Source organism: Petaurus breviceps, unplaced genomic scaffold, assembly GCF_028583685.1.
Source record: "Petaurus breviceps papuanus isolate PSGF00001 unplaced genomic scaffold, PetGlider_PUasm1.0 551, whole genome shotgun sequence".
Lineage (NCBI taxonomy): Eukaryota > Metazoa > Chordata > Mammalia > Diprotodontia > Petauridae > Petaurus > Petaurus breviceps.
In genome coordinates, this window is record NW_027186372.1 from 43370697 (window position 1) to 43391675 (window position 20979).

At 42.1% G+C, this 20979-nt stretch overlaps 1 protein-coding gene and 1 long non-coding RNA gene across 4 annotated transcripts; one reads left to right on the forward strand and one right to left on the reverse strand.

The window, feature by feature from the left end:
- Positions 1 to 377: 377 nt before the first annotated feature.
- DELE1 (DAP3 binding cell death enhancer 1) lies at positions 378 to 12938 on the reverse strand. 3 transcript variants are annotated; one of them, XM_069102712.1, is made up of 13 exons: positions 12771 to 12938; positions 11840 to 11954; positions 11609 to 11726; positions 9371 to 9515; positions 6374 to 6544; positions 6092 to 6165; positions 5870 to 5966; positions 4815 to 4957; positions 4448 to 4606; positions 4274 to 4366; positions 2224 to 2383; positions 982 to 1221; positions 378 to 635 (listed from the first exon to the last, which is right to left on the reverse strand). In XM_069102712.1, exons 1-12 carry the CDS (start codon positions 12799 to 12801, stop codon positions 983 to 985), a joined length of 1545 nt encoding a protein of 514 aa, XP_068958813.1. In that variant the 5' UTR covers positions 12802 to 12938; the 3' UTR covers positions 378 to 635; position 982. The 3 variants fall into 3 exon arrangements, with proteins under 3 accessions (XP_068958813.1, XP_068958814.1, XP_068958815.1); XM_069102713.1 differs by having other exon boundaries at positions 378 to 688; XM_069102714.1 differs by lacking the exons at positions 5870 to 5966; positions 6092 to 6165.
- A 203-nt stretch (positions 12939 to 13141) lies between these two features.
- LOC138172821 (uncharacterized) lies at positions 13142 to 20659 on the forward strand. Its single transcript, XR_011171256.1, has 2 exons — positions 13142 to 13277; positions 18152 to 20659. It is a non-coding gene; the product is annotated as an uncharacterized lncRNA (long non-coding RNA).
- Positions 20660 to 20979: the final 320 nt, after the last annotated feature.

Consider the following 20979-nt stretch of genomic DNA (forward strand, 5'->3'; position numbering starts at 1 on the left):
TAATCTCAATCTTTTTTTTTCTGAAACCTTGTGAACCTGTAAAATGTTCTCTATCTAGATATTAATCGTTCAGCCATCTAGCCATCCATATTCTTTTGATTTTTACCTAAATATGTTTCATTAAACACAGGTGAGTATCATTAAAAAGAGAAGTTATTAGTAAAACCATTAATTTGAGCTATTAACAAGAAATAAGGAAGTCAACGGAACAAGGTGGATGCATTTCTTGCTAAGAATTCCCTTTGGAACAATATCTAGTCATGTGACTTTAAACTGTCTAATGGAAAGATTTTAGCTAAGAAGGTTGGGCTGCCCTCTTTTGCCCCCATTCATCTCCCATTCACATTTAAAGGGGATGAAGTGATAAGAAAACCTAGTTTTTGTTTTAATTGGCTGGTTTTATTAAATATTAGAGATTTGAATGTTATATAATGTCCCAAGTGAGGCTATGGAAAACCACACTCTTGCTCACAGAACTCACACTCGTCTTCCACTTTCCACGGAAAGATAAAAGATTCTTCCAGGTCTTCACAGAAGGATCTGATTGGACAGCACCAACTCCTCCAATTGGGCCCAAGGCTGTGTCCAGTGTTAGTGAAAGATTCCCACAGCTTCCATCTTTGGGACTGAAGTGACTGTTGTGGGGCCAAACAGATACATTCAGGGAACAGCCGTGACTGGAAATCCTCTTTCAAATCAAAAAAAATATAAGCCAAACAGAAGTGAAACCTTATTGTTCTGGGACTGGAAAAGATTCTATACACATTACTTTGCTAAGCTCTGAAAACAATTGCCGGGTATAGCTCCCAACTCTCTGTAGTGAACTTTGAACCAGCCCATACCAGAGAATACTATCCTCAATTACCATTTCCTCACAAAAGAGCAGGGTTTTTAAAAATATTTTATTTATATTTTTTATATTCTGGTTGCTATCCCCTCAAACCACCCCAAGTTTTATCCTCTTGGAGGCTATATTCTTACCTTATCCAAATCCTAGTTTTACTAGATGCATCTCAAAAGGGTGTGGACTCGGGGGTTCTGTCACACTGGATGCTACAGGGCTGGATTGCAGATGATCCATTCTGCTAAGAAGCCCAAGGCTTCCTGTGCTCCATGCATGGGGAAGGTGGGTAGCCCCATTCAAGGCTGTATCCAGAGTATAGAAAGAAGGGCTGGAGAAGGACCTCAAACCTTTAAGTGTTGGATTATTGTGCCCTAAAGCTGTGAGGAAGAGAGATAAGAACTATCATTCAATGAATAGGATCTTGGGGTTTTTTTGTTTTTGTTTTTTGAGAAGCAGTGTGGCACAGTAGATGGGGCCTCAAAGGCAAGAATACCTGGGTTCAAGACCCACTTCTGACACGTAAGGGTTATGCAACCTCTTGGTACTATAGGCAACTTTCTAAGATCATAAAGTTGCAAAAAAGAATCATAGCATCACAGATTTGGGGCTGGAAAGAACTTTAGAGGCCACCAAATCCAATACTCTCATTTTACAGATGAAGAACCTGAAGCGTAACCTCACTGTCCAAGGGAATACCACTAGTTAGTGTCTGAGGCAGAACTCAAACTAGGGTTTTCTGACTTCAAGCCTAGTGCTCTAGCCACAAGACCTAATGTGAGGGACATAACACAGATTTGCTGCCCCCAGCATACCAATTCTACCCCAATCCTCCTGGCACTTGGAGGATGCCTCATCAATTCTCCACTGCATTCAGAGAAGGAAGATACAGGGTACAACAGCAAGTAATAACACAGTGACCAGGCCTTCCCACCATGGACTGGAACACTGAGGAGTACAGTGGAAAGATTACTGGACTAGAGTCAGAAGATCAGTGTTCTAGTCCCAACTCTGTCATTGACTAGGTAAGTGACCTTAGGCCTAAGATCTATAGGATCCTCTGTGTGAAAAATGGGATAATTCCTTGTAGGGATCATAGGAATCAAGTGAACTATGGCTACATATGGAAAACCTGTAATACTATCAAAGTATGAAGTATAAAATAAAATAGTAAAAAAAAATTGACATAAAGAAGGAACTACCAGTGGCCACTATCTTCTCCATCACCAGGGGTAACTGCCTTTGTATGGGGTTAGCTGTTTCTCAGGAAAGGGAAAAATCTCTCATTCTGACCATGCCATGTGGGTTGGATCTAATGATTTACCCCAGTTCCTTTAAGGAATTGTGGGTGAGACACGCAGAGGGGCTAGGGCTAACTGTACCTTCCAGCTGTGCTGAGAATAGCATCTTCAGCCTCTTCTCAGCTGGCTCATTCCCAAGGGCAGCTGATTGCTGGTAATATCTCATGGCCTCTCCTAGGTTCTTCTGGACTCCAAGGCCCTTTTCATAGCAAATCCCCATGTGGTACTTGCTCTGAGAATCCTAAAAAAGGCACACATACACACATATGCAAGATCATAGATGCAGGACATATTAAGCAGAAGAAGAGAACAAAGACTTAACACAAAACTAGCCATGTGACATTGGGCTAGTCACTTAATCCCAATTGCTCTACCTTCCCTCCTCCAAAAAGCCAAAAAAAAAAAAAAGAAAAGAAAAAAGAAAGAAAAAAAAGAAGAGACCAAAGGGCTTGGGAGCCAGCAATTTTCACCCATGTTGTATAAAGCAAGAACCAAGATCTAGCATTGACACCATCAATGAACCATCACCACAAAAAGAAATCAGAGGTTATCAAGGAAAATCTGAGATTAGAGCCAGCCTAGCCCAAAGAAGACAGAGTCAGAGATTACTCAGAGGTACTGAATATCTGCGGATTGTGGAGCATCCCTCACCAGGAACGATACTTACTGAATAGAGAAGTGAATGAAGGATAAATCATGGAAAATCTGGAGAAGAAAGTCAGCCAGCTATGTTTATTATGATAGGAAATGAAGTGAATACACAGACTATGGATGAACATTCTAAAGACATTGTGTGGCCACAGTCTGAAGACCTAACAGTAGGTAACACAGGGCTTATAGGTAAGGAGTTTGAGTAAAGAGCATCCTTAGGATGCTGGAAATTAAAGCTCCTGTAACCTTGCCTGAGGCCAATTTTATAAGAATTAATGTTTGAGAAAAAAAACTCTCCTAATTAATAACTAGCATTATATAGCACTTTAAGGCTTCCAAAGCACTTTAGATAGGCTATTTCACTAGATCCTCATAACCACCCCATGAGGTAGATACTATTATTATCCCCATTTTACAGGGGAGGAAACTGAGAATGGCTAAGGGATTTGCTCAGGGTCGCACAGCTAGGTAAGTATCCAAGGCTGGATTTGAATTTTGGTCTTCCTTACTCCCAACTTCAGCAATCCATTCACCATACCATCTAGCTTCCCCTCCCTTCTATTTAGGCCAGGAACAGGGTCTATTTTATAATATGTGCAGTGTGAAGTACTGAAAGAAAGCACGGGAGTTCAAGTGCTATCTTTGACCCATACTGGCAGTGTGACCATGGGTACTTGCTCATTAAAGCCCCAACATGCTATTGCACTTATCTTCCCACTGTCCTGAGGCAGTTCTCTATGACCATCCTCCAAGGTATAGGACAGTTGCATATTGGCATCAGGAGCGGGAGCTTCCCTATTGAGACTCTTCTAACCAATGAATGCCTAGCCAGATGAAAAAACAAAGTACTTACAATACACCACTCTATCTTCTAGCCACACAATAAATACTCAAAGCTTAGTTTTGCACACCTTCTTAAAGGTATTTGAATATTTTCTGAGTCGAATAACGTCCCCCAAGACTCTGTTATGTTGTAGAATAGATGCTTGGACTAATACCAAGGACCTGTTAAAAGAGCTCTAGCCTTGGGCACTGCTGCCATGGTTGCATAAGAGGCTCTCACTGTATCATGATTGGCCGAGGTGACAAATAGCTCCCTGTCAGTCCATCTTCTTGGTGTTCCTTCCTAACTTAGAGACTCCTCACACTTACACATTAAAATTCAGGTTCATTTCAACCCAGAGAAGGTTTCATAAAGTTCTTTGAGAGTGAAGACAGGAACAGAAGGAGAAGGGTAGTCAGTAACCTAAGATACGTTCACCAAATGAAACTGAAAAAAAATTCTTTTGCCCAAGAATGCTAGGCAAAGCTGCCTGGTTGCTGACCAAGAAATGAAGAAAGAAAGGCTTTGGACATGGGGAGACTGCAGGACAAGCTCATCCTGGTTAGTAACTGTGTTACTCCCCCTTGCCCTTCTTTCTCCTGCTCTCCCAGAGCTCCAGAGGACTCAGTCGAGGCTCCTATGTCACTCCCCACTTACCCCATTACTGGCTGCAAGCCAAAGGTACTTCACGGCTTTTCGTTCATCCTGGAACGGTTCCTTGGTAAACAGTACCCCTAGATAGGCTTGCGCCTAAGGCAGAGGCAGGAAAAGGGACATCTCAATCCTTGCCAACAGGGACCTCCCCCTCCCACCTTCAGACAGAAGCCTCACCTCTTTGAGGCCAGCATCAGCTGCTTGCTTTAACATGGCCACTGCTCTCTGCTTATCAGCTTCCTTTGCTGGGGACTGGTCACTCAGCAAGGACCTGGCATAGCGGTACTGAGCCATTTGGTGGCCCTTCTGGGCAGCAAGCTGGTAATAAAAAACTGCCTGGCACAAATGGACAGGCACCACGTTCAGTTTCATCTCTGGAAGGCTCCCCTGTTACTGGGTGAGAGACTCTCCCTGAGTTGTTTTTTATCCTCAACTGGGTCAGGGCTGTTCCCCATAGGGGGAGATCCTACTTTTCTACCCGGCTTTGATTCCTCTTAGCAAGCTGGCACAGAGGAGTGGGGATCAATCAGAAGGCTTCACTCACCTTGCTGATATCTTTCTGAGTCCCTTTTCCATGCTCATAACACAGGCCTACATTGAACTGAGCTTTGCTATAACCCCGGTCCGCAGCTTTCTGGAAGTAAGAGTATGCTGATTCACAATTGCCACTTCTCATATTTTCAGTCCCTGTAAGAGATCACAGGGCAGAAGAGACACTGTGAAATTCCTACAACATTTGCCAAAGACCCCATGGACCCAGAGCACAGACTGCCTGATGACAGGTTACTTCCTTACTCCTGATCCTAAAAGTATAAGAGAAAACAGAGAAGGAAGAGACCATACTCCTTCCAAATGGCAAAACCTTGTTCATGCTGATAAATGCCTGGGATGCTTTTTCTTCTTCAGTTATCAGGGCTTAGCTCAAGACTCAACTTCTCTAAACAATTTCCACCCAAGATAATCTTTCCTTTCTCTGAATTCCTAGTCTTTTCTGCCTGTACCACTGCTTTTTCTGGACTTCATCATATAATGCCTGCCACTGTTACTGAATAGTTTCATGTTATGCTCAGAACAGATTAACCTCTGCTTGAATCACTCAAAGGTGATGATGCAAAAGCCAGATTCATTTTAAACAGCAATTTAACTCCAGCCACCGTCTTACTTATTCTAAGTTCTTTTGGCAGGACTGATAAAAGCCCACCCCTTCCAGGCACAAAGTAGGGAGTTGGGTGGGAGAAAGGGAAAAGACAGGAAGGAAGACCCAACTTCTATCCTAACACTTTATCTACAGATTTAACCCCACTGAACTGGATGGCTCCCTGGTTTCATTCTAAGATTGTGACCCATGTTTAGTCACTTTAGGGCAGGGTGTACCAACTTAAGATATTCTAGATGTGGGCACAGGTTCTCTGAGCACTTCTTGAGGTTGTATGTGGTTCCACCCCATGGGTCCTGCTTTTCCATGACTTATACCAGGGACTTTAGCTCCCCTATTCAAAGTTTCAACATTTCTGCTATACCAGAAAACCATTCAATTACCTTTTGTGTCCTCTCCCTTTTTCAATACCCCCACCTCATCCCAGGGTGGCAATCAGTTACCCAGGAAATTGAGGGCGATGGAAACACTGAGCTGGAATTGCTGCTGCAAGGACAACATGGCTTCCTCTAAGGAAAGAGGCTCTGTTTCCTCTTGCTCCTGAGTAACAAACAACCAGAAGGGTCAGTTTGGGATCGTCAAGATAGATCCCTCCCCAGGCCCTGGGAATGTCCCAATTCCCTGTTCAGGGCACAAATATAAGCCTCTGAGTGACGACATCTCACCAATACCAGGCTCTCTCTGGTGGTGTGACAGGGGCCTGTTCCAGTTGCATCCAAGAAAGCAATGCCAACAGATTCTGGGGAAAGACCAGAGATCTACAGCTATACAGCAAAGGGAACAAGTCCTTTGCTTTGATTCACCCTGTTTCCCAGAGTCCAGAAGTATACAATTACAAAGGGATGCCCACTGCACTGTCCTGAGGTTTTCAGTAGCAAACATTCACCAGCGCAGACCTTCCCAACCCTTTGGATCTCTTCTGACTCCAAGAGACACCAGTTCATTACCGGCTTCACAGGGACCCCTAAGTCTGGCCGTCCTCGTGGAGCTCCGTGAAGCAAGGCTCTCAGGCCAAGGGTCCTGATGGTCAGCTCCTTTCTGCTCTTCTGTGGGCTCCTCGGGGCAAATGTGGCAGGGGGCTGGGGGATCACTTGTAGGGAGAATGTTTTTCTTTAGCCCTAGAAAATGCCAGGGAGAAAGTGGCAAGGCATAAAACACGTGTAAAGTCCTGTCCCAGGTTGAACTGCAGCTTTGGTGTTTTAAGGATGCTTGGGCAGACTCTAACCCTGTATTCTGATGACTCTATGATGCCTAGCCTCTCCTGGTACTTCCTATATCTGTCCACTACTTCTCTGTGTTCTCCTAGGTAATCACCATTTGGGAGAGGATTAGAGGCTATTCATGCAAACTGTCCTCCCAATGCAAAAATCCTTTCTATGACAGAACAGGTGAACACTCATTTTTGGATAACTGTCAGAACACTTCCTGATACTGAGCCCAAATTTGTCTGTCTATAACTTATATCTAATACTAGCTCTATATTCTAGAGTCATATAGACTAAAGTCATTTCCTCTTTCACAATAACAAAGAACCCTTTCCCCCTACCATGCAGAAAGACATATGTCTATTAATAAATGTACTTTGGGTACAATTGTTCAATGATCTGAATCCATTCAATTATACCTAGTCCACATTTTTCCGAGGCCTCCACAGATCATGAGGGAAAAGGCTACCTGCTCTGGAGAATTCGAAATTAATAATGTTTTTTGGCATCCCCCTTATTTAGTAAACTTCTGAAAAAAGAAATCAGGTTAGTATGGCATGACTTTTTTTTTTTAGTGAATCCATACTGACTGATGTGATGATGATTTCTTTAGTTTAGAAATGCTCACAAACTGTCTGTTCTAGAATTTTGCTAAAGATCAAACTGACTATTCTATTGTTTTGGGAACCTACCACTTTCCTCCTTTTCCTCATTTTCCAACTTCTCATCTTAAAATCATTATCTGTGAATGTTCCCCAAAGGCTCCCTCTGAATGAAAAAGCATTTATTAAGAGTTTATTATATGTTAAGCATTAGGGATACAAATAGAAAAGTGCCAATCAGCCCTTTCAAGGAGCTCACATTCTAACTGGGAGAGACAACACATATACGAGTATTCTGTTACAAAGTGGATGGAAGAGTACTAAGGGGTTAGCTACAGGGCAAACAGTTAGGCCTGGGGATTCTCAGAGTATACTGGCAGGCCAGATGGCAATGCCTAGGGTCTAAGAAACATAGGGGTGGGGCAGATGGCAAGGTCTAGTAGACTTTAGTGTATACTGTGAGGTCAGACATTAACAAAATCAAATGGTGGCCCTCCACCTATAGGAGAGACTGTAGTCAGTGACTGTCCCATTTATCCAAGCAGCATGAGTGGCCATGTTTGTTTGGCAAGTTGGAGTGGGGTGTGAGGGGATATATGAAGAGACCTAGATGACCACCAGTGGGAAGCAAAGAGTGGCCTGGAGGACTGAAGTGCAGTGAAGACTATAGACTTCCTCTCAAAGGGGAAGGGATGGGAGAGATTTCAATGTCCAGCTAAGCAGGGAAAGGGGAGGGAGCACTGGCTGGAAGGTGGTGGGTTAAGGTTTTCCTACTTCCCCATTTGTGCTGGGAAATACAAGCCAAATAAGAGTGCTAAGATTGGGGAGTAAGAGAAGGGAGACAGGATGTACCACTATACCTGCTTCTTGCCTAAAACACTGGATGGGACCTGTGTTTTTTTTTCACACACTTGTTCCCGCAGGAAGTTCATTCCTTATCATTTGAACTCTAAGTCTGATCTTATTACAACAAATTCCAGGGGACCATTCAAATTATTTGCCTACCTGTAATCTGATTGTATGGGATACACCTTAAGGTATAGGGGCCACTGGCTGAAGAATGAAATGGCAGGGGTAGAAGAGGGCTGATTTCTGTTTCTGACCTAAGAATACTGGGTTTAGGGGATGGCTAGGTGGCACAGTGAATACATCACTGGCCCTGGAGTCAAGAGGACCTGAGTTCAAATTCAGCTTCAGACACTTAACACAAAAACTAGTCGTGTGACCTTGGTTGGGCAAGTCACTTAACCCCAATCACCCTACCTTCCCTCCTCCAAAAAAAAAAAATATTGGGTTTGTCCCACACCAACTACTGTGGTATGAAAAACTAAAAATGAGTGTGCCATAAAATAAAGAAAAAATTGGGAAGCTCTGGGGGTTGGTAGGAAGCTATTTTCCAAAGAAGGCCAGGTATACTATAATATTAACATTATAAAAACAATTTTGAAAAACTTAAAAATTCTAATCAATACAATGATCTATTGAAATTCCAGAGAGTCAGTGGCTGAGAATGCTGTCTACCTTGTGACAGGGAAGTTACAGGCTAATATGCAGAATGAGATACATAGCCAGTGTAGGAATTTATTTTGCATGATTATATCTATATTATGGGGGTTTTGTTTTCTTATTTTTATTTTTTTGCTTTTTGGAGGGCAATTAGGATTGTGACTTGCTCAAGGTTACATGGCTAGTTTTTGTATTAAGTATCTGAGGCCAGATTTGAACTCAGGTTCTCCTGACTCCAGGGCTGGTGCTCTATTCACTGTGACACCTAGCCACCCCTGGGGTTTTGTTTTCTTGAAGTGGGGAGAGAGGTGGGAGGTAGAAAAAAAAAATGCTTGATGATTGAAAAAATTTAACATAAAAAAATATTTTAAAACAATAACAAAGGGGGCATCAGGACCCTCTGTTCAGCTCCCTCTCTTGGCTGAGTAGGATAGAAGAACTTTCAAGGGTGGAATTGTCCTACGCCCTGGGTGGATATAACTTTACCACATTCACTTTCCTCTGACCTCATTTCTGACCCCCCTAACGAGGAAGAGCTGATGGCTCTTTTCCTGGGGTGTGTCCTACAGCTACATCCTGGCCAAGAGGAACTCCAGAACCACTCCTTCTGCCTGCCCAAGAGATAACTTACATAAGTCTTGGCACAGCAAAGGGGAGAAACGGATCTGGTCCAGGTGACTGTGCCAAGAGCACTGTTCTTGTCTCTGGAAACCACGTAATGATGCCTGAAATTGGATTTGCTTGGCCAGCTGCAGGGCCAGAACAGCCAGGGTTCCCTGAGAGAAAAAAAAAAAAGACCTGTCAGAAACCCAACTGGGTACAAGCAATAAGAGGAATAAACTGGCCCCTCTGTAATCTAGGATACTGTAACAGATCATGATTTCCTGCCAGGACAACCCTTACTTCACCCAACCCTGGAGGATGACTTCCTCACAGATATCTTTACAGACAGATGTGACTCAGTAACTGTTGAGACAATTTTTGAAAATGTAAGGAAATAAGAAGGCTACTCCTGTGCCTTGCAGGTTAAAAACATTATCCTTGTTGGTTTACACATAAGGTTCCTATCCTTGATTGATTAGATTAGTGAACAAAGTGCTGGGCTTTGTATTAGGGTTCCAGTGCCAGCTATAATATTGGTTTGCTTGGTAACCCTGAGCACAGTACTAACCTTGCTTAATTTAAGGGGAAAAAAGGGGCAGTGGGGCGGGTGGAATGAGTTTCCTAGCCCATATTATTCCTCAAGAGGAGACTGTATGAATTAGATACTACTCAAGCGCACCTGGGGCTTCCTAGAGAGGAATGGACTGCAGGAAGGAGAAGCTACTGTTGCAATCAGATACAGTCCATAGGGGTGTTTGAAAAAATGGAATCAATGCGGAAGGACTATGGCCTGGATTACAAAAAATGACAGTGACATCTCTAGCACCTAGGACAGCGCTTCTTCATCTTGTTTTGTGTCATGTAGCTCTTGGCAGTCTGGTGAAGCCTTTTGGAGTCCTCAGAATAACTGTTGCCTACATTCATAATTGAAGGAAATGCTAAATTTCAGTTAGAGATAAGTGAAAATAATGATGAATTTTTAATTTCCCCTTCCAAGTTTAGGGAACCCTTGAAATCTACTGCTGGACTCCAGGTCAAGAACCCCTGACATAAGATAATGCATTGCAAGTGGCAGGAACTCAATAAAGGTTTGAATTGAATGGCCTCAGGGTCAACACTAAGACCTTGGTTGGGGTAGGTGGATGGAATGGGAATAGATGTGTCTTGGCTTAAGACTAGGCCCAAACATCACCTGACATGCCTTTATTCTCTGCTACTGCCTATGAAACCAGTAGATTTCTCTTATCTCCAGCTGAAGGATAGGATGTGTTTTCTACATATGTGCCTAATTCATTCCACACTGCTACCATAGACCCTAGAGGGCAAAGACGATATTCAAACAACCTTTTCACTTCATTAGGCATAGAGTCCTGAAAACAATACATGTTTATTAATGACCTACCAGTAATGTCTAGGCACTGTCTGGTTATAAGGGAGACCAGAGTCAGTGCCTTTAAAATCTTCTTTTTCTGATAGGGGAAGAACTTTTGCAGTACTGGTTTATACCAGTCAGCATATTAGTTCCCCAAACTAGACTCAAAGTCCCCTTGGAGGCAGGCTTTTTAAAACTTCTTTGTATTTCTAGCACCTGGGCCAATCTGCAAGTATTAAGTGCCAATAATAAAAAGAAAGGATAAAAAATGAGAGAAAGAATAAAAGTGAACTTATACAGAAGATGAAGGTGGTGAATCTCTTTAACAGCTTTCTCAAAGACTGCTTTCTCTACCCCCTCCCCCATCATGGGCTATCTACACTTAGTCTAATAGTGACTACTTATATTATTATTATTATTTTTAAAGCAATTGGGGTTAAGTAACTTGCTCAAGGTTACACGGCCAGTTATTTCTGGGTATGGTGCTAAGTATCTGAGCTCCGATTCGATTCCAGGTCATCCTGACTCTGGGGCCAGTGCTCTTACTGGCTGAGCCACCTAGCCGCCCCTAAGCAATTGGGGTTAAGTAACTTGCTCAAGGTTACACAGCCAGGTGTTTCTGGGTGAGTGCTAAGTGTCTGAGCCTAGATTTGATCCCAGGTCATCCCAACTCTGGGACCGGTGCTCTTATTCATTGCGCTACCTGGCTGCCCCTGACTACTTATATTATAAAATGCTTTAAGGTTTGCAAAGTGCTTTACATACTTTATCTCCTTTGATCCAGATGATAAATTACTTGTCTATTCATAATGATGACACCATCATTTCATCTCTTGGTTATATTTCAAAACTTAGACCCTAAATATACCCTGGACAGATGCAGGGAAGGCATACCCATGAGACAGCATCCCACATTCTATGACAGGACAGGCGGCTTGAGATCCACTGGAACGGATTTTTCCAGCTTTGGTACCTTGGGCCACTGCCCACACCCAGGGTATGGGGCTCATGCCTAAATAGAAATCAAAAGGAAACCTTCAAGGTCTGTTAAATAGGTGGGGGTAGGCTCCTGGTGAAGGGTAGGGGCTCTGTGGTAGGTTTCTGAGAAGTAGCTCTTATACTTACCTGTTATGGTTGGGCACAGGGATGGACTGTGGTGACCAAGTGATTTGAGGCTCATCCTGGCTGGGAGCCCCAGGAGTCACACCACGAAGGCTGTACTTTGGCAGGTGCTGTAGGGCTAAGAAGAGGGAGATATGGACAGTCAGCAACTCAAATGTTGAGATAACCTCTGCTTCCACTGGTACCTGGCTCCTGAATCATACAAGGGAAGGGCAGCACCAGTGATACCCTAAGACAGCTGGGAAAAGTGACTCCAAACCCCAAGGACCCAATGATTTCTTCTTAATTCACTACCTTTCTTTCCTAGACCTATCTTTTCTTCCTTGGCACTTAGGTCCTGTCCTTGACACTGGCCTCTCATGGTTTCCTCTATTTTATAAGGAGGAAGGGAATAAGCATGTATATATAAATTTCATCTAACTATATAAAGTATCCCTCTTCCCCCTATCCCATAGTTTGATTGGTTAAGACCACCAAACTGGAAAATCAAAATTTAATTGTTGAAAGCTTCCCATCCATTATGGGGTTTTTGCAAGTTTTATAAATATCTCATTTGGTTGACTGATGGCTATGCTCACTAATGGTAATGATTATAGCGTGTTTAAAGTTTACAAAATGGTGTTGTGAGGTAGGCTGTGCACTTATTGTGTCCATTTTACATAAGAGGAAACCAATCCCCCTCAAAAGTCAAGTGACTTGCCCAAGGTCAGTCACAAAGATAAACTCCTGTCTCAGCAGAACTCCACCCCCACGTGGCTATCCCCGCCCCTTCCTCAAGGCCCCGCCTACAACCGGGTTGGTCCTGCCCATTCCATCATGGCGCGGGCCCCTCTCTGCCTTTCGCCACGTTTTCCGATCTAACTCTTCCTACAGCCGCTGGGGCTCCGCGACATGACGGAGATAGGATCCCTGTGTCCGCTAGGCGTCCTCTCACCTCGGCCCAGCATCCCTGGGAGTCTCCACATGTTGTCAGAACCACAAAGCGGGGCGCGGAGAGAACACAGTTGATACGCAGAAAAAGCCGCATAATCGCGGCTGCTCTCGGGGAGGGAGAACAGCCGGAAGTCGCACAGCCGGCCAATCAGAGAGCTGGAGCCCAGACGGAAGGAAGGGCTCCACAGGGAGGAAGGGAAAGGAAAGGTGGAAGGGCAGTAGGCCTGTTCCGGAGGTGACTCTAGGCAAGGTCTAGGTAGGAGGCCCCAGCCTTAAGTTTCCTAATGCGGGTATCTTTCTCCCTCCACCTCCGTCTCTTTCTGCAGAGAGGAGGGGCTGGCGAAGGAACTGGAGAAAGTAGCGTCACCGACAGCGCAGACTGGCGGTGGGAAGAAGTGCCCCGATCTAACGGGGCCAGGCGGCCGGGGCGTGGTCATGGAAGCGAAAGGTGTTTGAAGTGACGGATGGGGGCCCGACAGAAGTCACTCGCTCAATGTCAGTCCGCAGTGTCAGTAGGGGAGAGAGAATAATTAATATAGTTGCCCCTCTTCCATGCCTTCTTCGCCTCCTTGAATTCCAACTTAAATTTTCAAGCCCAATCCAAATGCCATCTCCTCTAGGAAACTTTCCTTGATTTCTTTGGGAAAAAGGAAGCCTCCCTTTATCCTCTTCTCCCGCCAAACTCCAAATGATCTCTCCCTCGGGCGCATGCTGTGCTTCTTAAGTGCATTTACTGCATTCCAGCTTTTATTGTAATCTTACGTGTATCTGGAATGGCCTTCCTCCCCCTTCTCTTCTTGAATTCCTAATTAACTTTTTAGCATAATTCAAATGCCACTTTCTCTCATAGCTTTGACTGTAAGAATCTTCCCCATAGCATCTCAGAAAACACTTTATTTTGCATATCTTTGTTGTAGCTATTCTACAAACACAATATATTAGAACAACACGTTTTAATGTCTTTCCCTACTAAAACTAAGCTCCAAGAGGAACAACTACTATTTTTTTAATCTAATTTTTTTATTTCTCTTCTGAATATGAAGGTTAAATAAACACTTGCTGAATTGAGTAATGTGGGTGTCTAAACCTGGTGACTTTTCTGTTCTCGTATTTTTTGACTTTTCTGCCCATTTTATTTACCCTTCTGATCCCTACCCCCTTCCCTCCTCCTGGATACTACCCTTCAGTGACCCTTCCCACTTCTGATTTCTTTGGTTGTTTCATAGTCCTCTACACTCTAATGCGGATCGTCATTGCTTTTTTGCCCTAACCCTCTACTCCCTTTAAACTCTCCCTCCCTTGTGCGTCGTATCAGCTCCTTCTGTTCATTTATTGCCTCTTTTCATATGACTACCAAATCTATATATCTGGTCCTAATGCTGTACTTGAACTCCCAGTTCTGCATCTCCTGCCACTTGCTGCTGAGCATCTTCACCTGGGTGGCCCACTGGAACCTCAAACTCTATATACTAGAAGAAAAAATAATGGGAAATTCTATTCTGGATCTGATTTTAACCAATAAGGAGAAACAATTTGCTGCATTGGAAATGTTGGCAACTTTGTTCGGGATGGGAATAATTATTATTATAAATAAGTACAACAAAGAGCACAAAATTTCCTATCTTAAATTTTGTGATAGAGAAGAAAAGAAATGTTGAGAATAGTCTGACAATGCATCGTCGTTTTTTTGGAGTATAGATTTTAAAGGTTCAACAAAATTCAGTCATTCAGCAAATTTATTTAGTGCTACTACTAGGGTGCCAGGCACTGTGCTAGGTTCATAGGATACAAAAAGTAAAATGAAATAAAAATCCCTGCCCTTGAGGAATATACACATTGTAATGGAGTAGACATGAAAATAACTATGTAGAAGATACATAAAGAATAAATGAAATCAGTCTAAAAGAGGAAGGTATATGTCAGGATAGCAGGAAATAATATTCTTCTGATAGTCACTCCAGGTACATGAGAAGAGTTAGCTTGAGATCCGTTAGAACACCTTTAAGCTATGGTACATGACTTCTCTGTAATGGATGGGAAGCTCTCAAGAATTAAAATTTGAATTTACAATTTAATGATCTTAACCAATCAAACTCAAACTATCAGGTGGGGAGGAAAGAGGGTTACTTTATGTGGCTAGGTGAAATAATAAACCAAATTCATTTGGAGGAACAAAAGAAAATCAAGAAAAATCATTCCAGACCTTAAATTATATTGCAAAGTAGTTATCATAAAAATTGCTTATCGATGGTTAAAAAATAGGGAAGTAGATCAGTGAAACAGGCTAGATAAGCAAAATCAGAAATAATTGAGCTCAATAGCTCAGCAGTGTTCAATGACCCAAGAACATAAATTATTTGAGGAGGAACTATTTGATAACAGCTGGGCAAACTGGAAAGCAGTTTGGTAAAAGATGGATTCCAAATGAACGGTCAACTTAAATATTAAAGGTCACATAAAAATTAGGAAAATGGAGACAAAATTTTGCAACTTGAGGGGAATTTTTTTTTTCTGAGCCAATGACACTTTATTAAAGGGGCCATGGCCCCTCTAATGTGGTGGAACTTAGATCTTCTTCATGATCTGGGACACCCCCTCCTTCTAGGGCCCTATTTTTATAAGGTTCGAAATCCAAATATTCAAGAACAGCTGTACCAGATACATAATAATTCCGTTGATTGACATATGACCAAAATAAGCAAAACAATGTATTAGCAGAGTCATGAGCTGAACAAAAGAAGGACTATTTTCATTAAGGCAGTCATAATATGGTCATAAGATGGGCAACTGCTCATGTTGGACAAGAGAGAATGGTCTGGAGGTACAAAAATAATTTGGGGAGATTTCTGATGGGGTATAGGTTCTGGGAACCCCCTTGAGCTCCCTAGAGGGGAAATTTTTAAACAAAGCTTAAAGGATATAAAAGAGAAAATGGATAATTTTGATGGCATGAAATTGAAAAGTTTTTGTGAGCAAGAACTAGGATAAAAAGAAGGAAACAATTGGGGGAAAACACTTTTATATCAAATATTTCTTTTAAGGGTCTGATATCCAAGATATATGGGGAATTAAATACACAGATAGGAAAAAGAGCTATTCCTCAAAGATAGCAACAAACAGTTCTCAAAAGAATTGCAAATTATTAGTACGAGGGAGCAAAGATGGTGGGAGTGTTAGGAAGCAGTGCGGTGAACTCCCCTAGACAAACTCCTCCAAAAATTGCACTAAACTAAATCTTGTTTGGGGAGATCAAGAAAAAGAGTGAATTATTTGTCCAGGCCATCTTGGAGACAGGGCTACACAGAGCATGCTGCATTTAATCATCCCAGTGCCCAGGGTAAGATTGTGCATGAGGGGAAGACAAGGTTCCAGACCCATGCAGGAGCACTGTGCCAGGGACAGGTGCCAACTGGCAGCTTTTTTGTCCACTACCCAGTTCTAGGTCACAGGTTCAGGTTGGACTAAGGTGGTGGAGGGAGGTGGTGTTCCTAGATAGGAAGGGCCTAAGCAGTGTACAGAGAAAAGAGGAAGTGCAGAATCTAGTGGCAAGCAGTGTAGTTTACACCCCAAGTGACCCCATTTCCAATATCTAGCCCAGCCTACAGAAAAATGGTCAGGGCAGAAATCCCAGAACAAAAGGGAGCCTATAATTCAGCCACTCTGAATCAACTGTTTTCCAACTAGCTGAGAGAGGAGAAGTTTAATCTAGTGTGCACAGTCTACCCCAGTTTTGCACAGAACCAAACTCAGGTTAGGAACTTGGGGAGCTTAGAGTACCAGGGTTGCAATAATCAACACTGCCCTGAAGCAGACCACTTAAGAAGCACTGAACACTTGCAGGTTCTCAGCCTATCCCTGAAATCTGACACAACATGCAATACTCCCCAAAAAGTAGAAACAGAACCAGTTCTTCCCTTCAGAAGTGAGGTGAAGTCCAGACCCTAACATCAAGTGCAAAGTCAGGAAGTAGATTGGAAAAAAGGGCAAATAAAAAAAAGAATCTTGCTATAATGAGCAGAGACACACAAGACACAAACAGAAGAGAATGACTCCAAAACATCTACAAGCAATACCTCAGGAAAAAAAACACAGCTGAGGTACAAACTCAATTAGAATTCCTGAAAAAATAAAGCAAGAGATAAATGTTTTTATAAATGGAATGAGAATAATTTAGGAAAAAATTGGAAAAGAAATGAGAGCTATGGAAGAAAGATTTGGAAAAAGAATAAACAGTTTGTCACAAGAGGTACTAAACCTTGCCCAAGCAACAAACTCCTTGAAAATTAGAATGGGGGCGGCTAGGTGGCACAATGAAGAGAGCACCAGCCCTGGAGTCAGGAGGACCTGAGTTCAAATCTGACCTCAGACACTTAACACAAAACTAGCCATGTGACCTTGGGCAAGTCATTTAACCCCAATTGCTCCTCCAAAAAGCAAAAAAAAAAAAAATTAGAATGGACCAAATGGAACCAATGTTGCCATGGGACAACAAGAAATATTAAAACAAAATCAAAAGGCTGACCAAATAGAAGTAAGTATAAGGGATCTCATAGCAAAAACAACTGTACTGGAAAACAGACCAAAGAGAAAAAAATTTAAAAATCATTGGATTATCTGAATACCATGACAAAAAAAAAAAGCCTAGACCTTGTATTTCTTTTTTTTTTAATATTTTTTATTTATTTTGTTAAATATTTTCTAATTACATGTAAAAAATTTAACAATCATTTTTTAAAATTTGAGTTCCAAATTCTCTCCTCTCCCAACCCTCTTCTAACCTAGGCATCATATTTCAAGAAATCTTAAAAGAAAAGTGTCAAGATCTCTTAGAATTTAAGGGTAAAACAGAAATAGAAAGAATCCATTGATCACTGTCTGTGTGTACACACACATTGATCAATGAAAATACACAAAAACATGCATACATACATAGACATACATAGTATATATGGTGTGTGTATGCGTGTACAGATACACACATACATACATATATACATACTGTCAAAAAGAAATCAAGTACTGAGGAGCCATAGTAAGAATTGTAAACAAGTATATATTTATAGCTATAGAGAACCATATCTAAACTTTATTGTGGCCTGGGGGATAGGGGAGAGAAAAAAAAGCAAAGTAAAAAAGTGCACAGCAGAAAACAAAATAAAACTCACAAGGAAGCAAAGAAAAGATGGACAATTCTCAACACAATGAGTATTATTTATCATATAGGTTTTCTTGAAATAAAAATGTATTGTTACATATTTTGAATTCTCATATGTTCTATGCACATGACATGCTTTTTTTTCTTTCTAACTCTGTATTTGAGTTCCAATATTTAAGTTTATGACATGTTTTTGTTTCTTTTCTCTATTCTGTATTTGTGTTCAGGTGTTTGAGTCTAAAATAAAATTTTTGAAAAAAAAAGATTTATAAACAACTTAGCGGTCACTACTATAAAGAAATGGAGAATTTGAAATTTGATATTCCAGAAGCCAAATGATATGGGCCTACAGTAGCCAATAATAACTTACCCAGAAAAATGGCATATAATGCTATGGGAAAAAAATGGATCTTTAATGAAATAGAGGATTTCCAAGCATTCTTGATGAAAGGACCAGAGCTGTGGAGAAACTTTTAAGTTCAAACTGAGGAGTGAAGGGGAACATAAAATGGTAAGGATAAAAAAAAGATGATAAAGGATTAAACAAGAATAAACTGCATGCATTCAAATATGGGAAAATGATACTGCTCCCTCTGAACTCTATCATCATTAGGGTATTTAGAAGTAGTCAGATCAGACAAGGTCTGGTAGAAGTTCAGCTATGTCTTAAATGATCTTAAGAAAAGAGGGGCAGCTAGGTGGTACAGTAAATAGAGTACCAGCCCTGGAGTCAGGAGGATCTGAATTCAAACCTGACCGCAGACACTTAACACTAACCATGTGACCTTGGACAAGTCACTTAACCTTGATTGCTTTGCCTCCCCTCTCCAAAGAAAAGAATGGAAAGGTGGGGCAGAGACAAGATGGTGGAGTAGAAGCAGGACCTCCGCTGGACTCTGGCTTCCACCTTCCCCGATCCATGTAAAAAGGGGAATCTGAACAAACTTTGGAGCTGCAGAACCCACAAAATGACACAGAGAAGCTAACCTCCCATTGAGGACAGCCCAGCAGGCCAGCAAGCTGGCAGAAATCGGCCAGTGCAGTACTCTGGGAGGCAAGCCCAGCCCCACACCACGGCTTTAGCCCCAGGGCAGGCCTGACCAGCTGCTGGCAGGAGGGACTCCAGATCAGCAGCAGCTGTGGCCATTTCCAGATTTATCAATACATAGATGTGAAGGACAAAGTGAGAGTTCAGTGCAGTGTGGACTTTGGTACCAGTAGTTGGGAGTGCGTGGCTTTTGCCCCCCGGGGCAAGAAGATGCAGAGACGCTGGCACAGCCAGCCATTGCCATGTGGCAGCTTCAGCTCCTGGCCTGCAGAGTGTAGGGGGACCAAGCACCAGTCTGAGGGGTAATCGCTCTTACTTTAACCTTCTTGGATCTGGATTGTGGTCTAGGGTGGAGGTCCTGGGGTGTGTGTCCAGCTTGTCAAAGCGTGTGGAGACCTCAGAGAGGGCACCCATCTAATACCTGCAGCAGCTGAGAAAACCCCAGTGTTTGGGACGAAAGCTCCCCTGTCTGGTGGCAGAATCCTACTGTGGCAAAAAGCCCAGGGGTCAAGTGACTGAGGGGCGACATGACCAGGCAAAGGAAACAAAGCAGACAGAAGATTCCAACATCAGACTCCTATTTTGGGGACAAAAAGGAGCAAAGCATGAAACAGGAGGAAGACAGTGAAGTCAGAACTCCTGCACCAAAAGCTTCAAAGGAAAATACAAGCTGGTTACAGGCCATAGAGGACCTTAAGAAGCAGATAAGAGAAGTGGAGGAAAAATTGGGAAGAGAAATGAGAACAATGCAAGAAAATTATAAAATGAGAGTCAACAGCCTGACTGAGGAAAACAGCACCTTAAAAAACAGACTTACTCAAATGGCAAAAGAGGCTCAAAAAGGCAATGAGGAGAAGAATGCCTTAAAAAGCCAAATTTGCCAGATGGAAAAAGAATCTCAAAAGCTCAATGAGGAGAATCATGGCTTCAGAATTAGACAGGAGCAAATGGAAGCTAATGACTTTATGAGAAATCAAGATGCTGTTAAACAGATCCAAACAAATGAAGAATAGAAGGCAATGTGAAATATCTCATGGGAAAAACCACTGACCTGGAAAATTGATCCACGAGAGATAATTTAAAAACTATCAAACTACCTGAAAGCCATGATCAAAGTAAGAACCTAGAAATCATCCTCCAGGAAGTTCTCAAAGAAAACTGCCCTGATGTTTTAGTACCAGAGGGCAACATAGAGGTTGAAAGAATACACCGATCACCTCCTGAAAAAGATCCCAAAAAGAAAACTCCTAGGAATATTAAATCCAAGTTCCAGAATTCCTAAAGTAAGGAGAGAATCTTACAAGCAGCCAGGAAGAAACAATTTGAATATTGTGGAAACACAATCAGGATAACCCAAGATCTGGTAGCATCTACACTGAAGGATCTAAGTGGAATATGATATTCTGGAACTCAAAGGAGCTGGGATTAAAACCAAGAGTCACCTACCCAGCAAAACTGAGTATCATGTTTCAGGAGGAAAATATGGTCATTCAGTGGAATAGAGGACTTTCAAACATTCTTGCTGAAAAAAAAAACAGAGTTGAACAGAAAATTTGACATTCAGATACAAGAAGCAAGAGAAGCATGAGAAGACCACCATGGAGAGAAGATAGGCTGATCACAAGTTGAGGGATGACAGGTCAATGGCCAGAGTGTGTCTTTATGAAGTTAAGAAAAAATAAGGAAGGGTTCCAGTACTTTGGGTGGACCTCTTATGACAAAGATCTGAAATGACATGGACAAGAGTCACCTAAGATGCATAAGCATAAGTGGTTTATACATGATTAGTACTGTTGGTGGGGTCACCCAAATGAAAGAGTTCACAGATCCATTTGAGTACTTAAGGTTACTAGGGCCAAAAAAAATTAATGAGCTATCAGCCAATCTTCCTGTGATAAACCTTTCTATACTTAGCTAATGGTGATAACTTACATTTATGTAATGCTTTGTGCTTACAAAATGCATTTTATGCATTTTTACTTCATTTTCACAATAGGTGGTAAGAAT